We start from the raw sequence: 1,904 nt of genomic DNA on the forward strand, positions 1-1,904 counted from the left end.
CTGTCGCCGCTGTGTCGCCGCTGCTGCTGCCGCCGCCGCCGCCGGGGTGGCCGCTACTAGTGCGGGGGCTGGCAGCTGGACCCTCGCGTGGGTCCTCTTCCCGGTCCCGTGCGCGGCTCTGACTCGCTAAAGTTTCTCCTGAGCCCGGTTATTTATAAGGCGGCCCATGGCAACGGCTGCGTCNGGGGCGGCCTTTCGCCCCCTGCCCACCCCCACCTGAAGGCCCCGGGATTGGGAGCGAGAAGGGGAGGCGCGACCCCGCCCCCGGACCGCCCCCTCCGGGCTGGAGGCTGTACTGGAAGGGGGGGGAATCCGGGGAGGGGGCGACGCGCTCGCCTTCCCCCACCCAAAACACGGCCGCTGCCCGCCCCCTGCTGGAGGAGGCAGTGACTTCAGGATCGGCGGCGCGCAGCCGGAACGCCCCGCGGAGAGGGCGCTCCCCAGACCGCATCCTGGGGACCACAACCCCCAGCTCTGGCTCCTGAAGAGGTGAACCACATGCACCTCGGGCGCGGCCCCACCCTACACTTGCCCCCACCCCTAGCCCTCTCCACGCTGGGGGAGACAACCCTCCTAAAGCCACCCTGTATCCCTGGTCCGGGGAATGGCGGGTCGGTTCCGCGGAGCACTCCACTGGGGCCTCTGCCGCGGGGGCCGCGCCCCTCCCCGGGTCCCGCCCATCCGACCTGCCGCGCGGTTAGAAGGCACCTGGGTCTTCTCTGGCCCCACCCGACCCTGATTTGAGCCCAGGGAGGTGGAAGGGGGTGGCGGTGCTAGACTAACACACCATGTGACCTTGGGCAAGTCACTTCACTTCTCCAAGCGCCGTCCATGAAGGTGTCGTTACAGTGATTATTCGTTGTATTACTGTCTCCACCGCAGTGGAGGCTAAATTTTTAAGTTCACTTTTAGAAAGAAGCCACCCCCCTCCCAGGGTGCAAAGAAGGCAGAGGGGCAGGCATAGGACACCCAAGGTCACATGGCCTCACGTCCCCACTAGTCTCAAAGGCTGTTGTCAGGGTGCCCTAACACCGATTTGCCAACCTGAGACCAAGAAATCTATTTCTGAGGCTGAGGAAGGCGGTGGGGGGTGGGGGAGTGGGGTGTCAGGCCAAACCCCACCCAGAGCCATGCAGGGGACGGAAGGGACTTCCCCATTGCTACTTTGTGCCCAAAGTGCCTACTTTGTCCTGAGGCTGGGCCTGGACCCAGGGTTCATTTTTCTCACCCTTGCAGGAGGATGCTTTTGCTGCCCCTGGTACACAGATGGGGAAACGGGCCATGGCCCATCCTGGATTTGAACAGTGGGCCCAAGGGGCCCCATGCCCTCGCCAGCCCCATTCCTAGGCCATTTGGGCAGCTCCTCGGGCTTACCGCTCTGCCACTCCTGGCCCCGGCTGCCCAGGCCACAGCTCCTAGCTTGCCTGGGGATAACCCCCGGCCCACTGACCCCAGCCCTGGCCCTGGCGGGGAAGGCAGGCATTGCTCAACCTTCAGCGTTATCTGCTGAGCTGGGGTGACCTCCGCCCCAGAGAGCTGCAGAAATGACATCTCCAAGCGCCCTTGGGGGGTGGGGGGCAGGGAAGAACAGGATGAAACGCTGACCGGGCCTGCTGGCTTTCTGGGCCTTCCCAGCAGCCTCTGGGACAGGGAGGGATCTGAGGCCTCAGGGCCACTCAGTCAGGCCTTCCAAGCTGCCAAGTGGGACGCTCAGAGCTGAGCAAAGTGGGACGCTCACACCGCCTCCAAGAGGCCCTCCTGGCCCCACCTGCTAGTGAATTGCCTTCCCAGCCTGTCGCCAGCGACCATTACCCTAGGCGGCTAGTCCACCTCAGTCTCCCCTCTCCCCAGAAGACTGCCCACTCCACGGGGCTAGCCCTTGAATACTGAACTCCTGAGCCTGG

The 1,904-nt window shown here is 64.8% G+C and overlaps 1 protein-coding gene across 1 annotated transcript in view; it reads right to left on the reverse strand.

Annotated features, from left to right (window-relative positions):
• Positions 1 to 451, reverse strand: part of CEBPB (CCAAT enhancer binding protein beta) — a 1,373-nt gene extending 922 nt beyond the window's left edge. Inside the window, 1 exon segment of the mRNA XM_077778333.1 lies at positions 347 to 451. Within this exon segment, the coding sequence (XP_077634459.1) occupies positions 347 to 451 (105 nt within the window).
• Positions 452 to 1,904: the final 1,453 nt, after the last annotated feature.

Source organism: Crocuta crocuta, unplaced genomic scaffold, assembly GCF_008692635.1.
Source record: "Crocuta crocuta isolate KB4526 unplaced genomic scaffold, BGI_CrCroc_1.0 scaffold27, whole genome shotgun sequence".
NCBI classification, from domain to species: domain Eukaryota; kingdom Metazoa; phylum Chordata; class Mammalia; order Carnivora; family Hyaenidae; genus Crocuta; species Crocuta crocuta.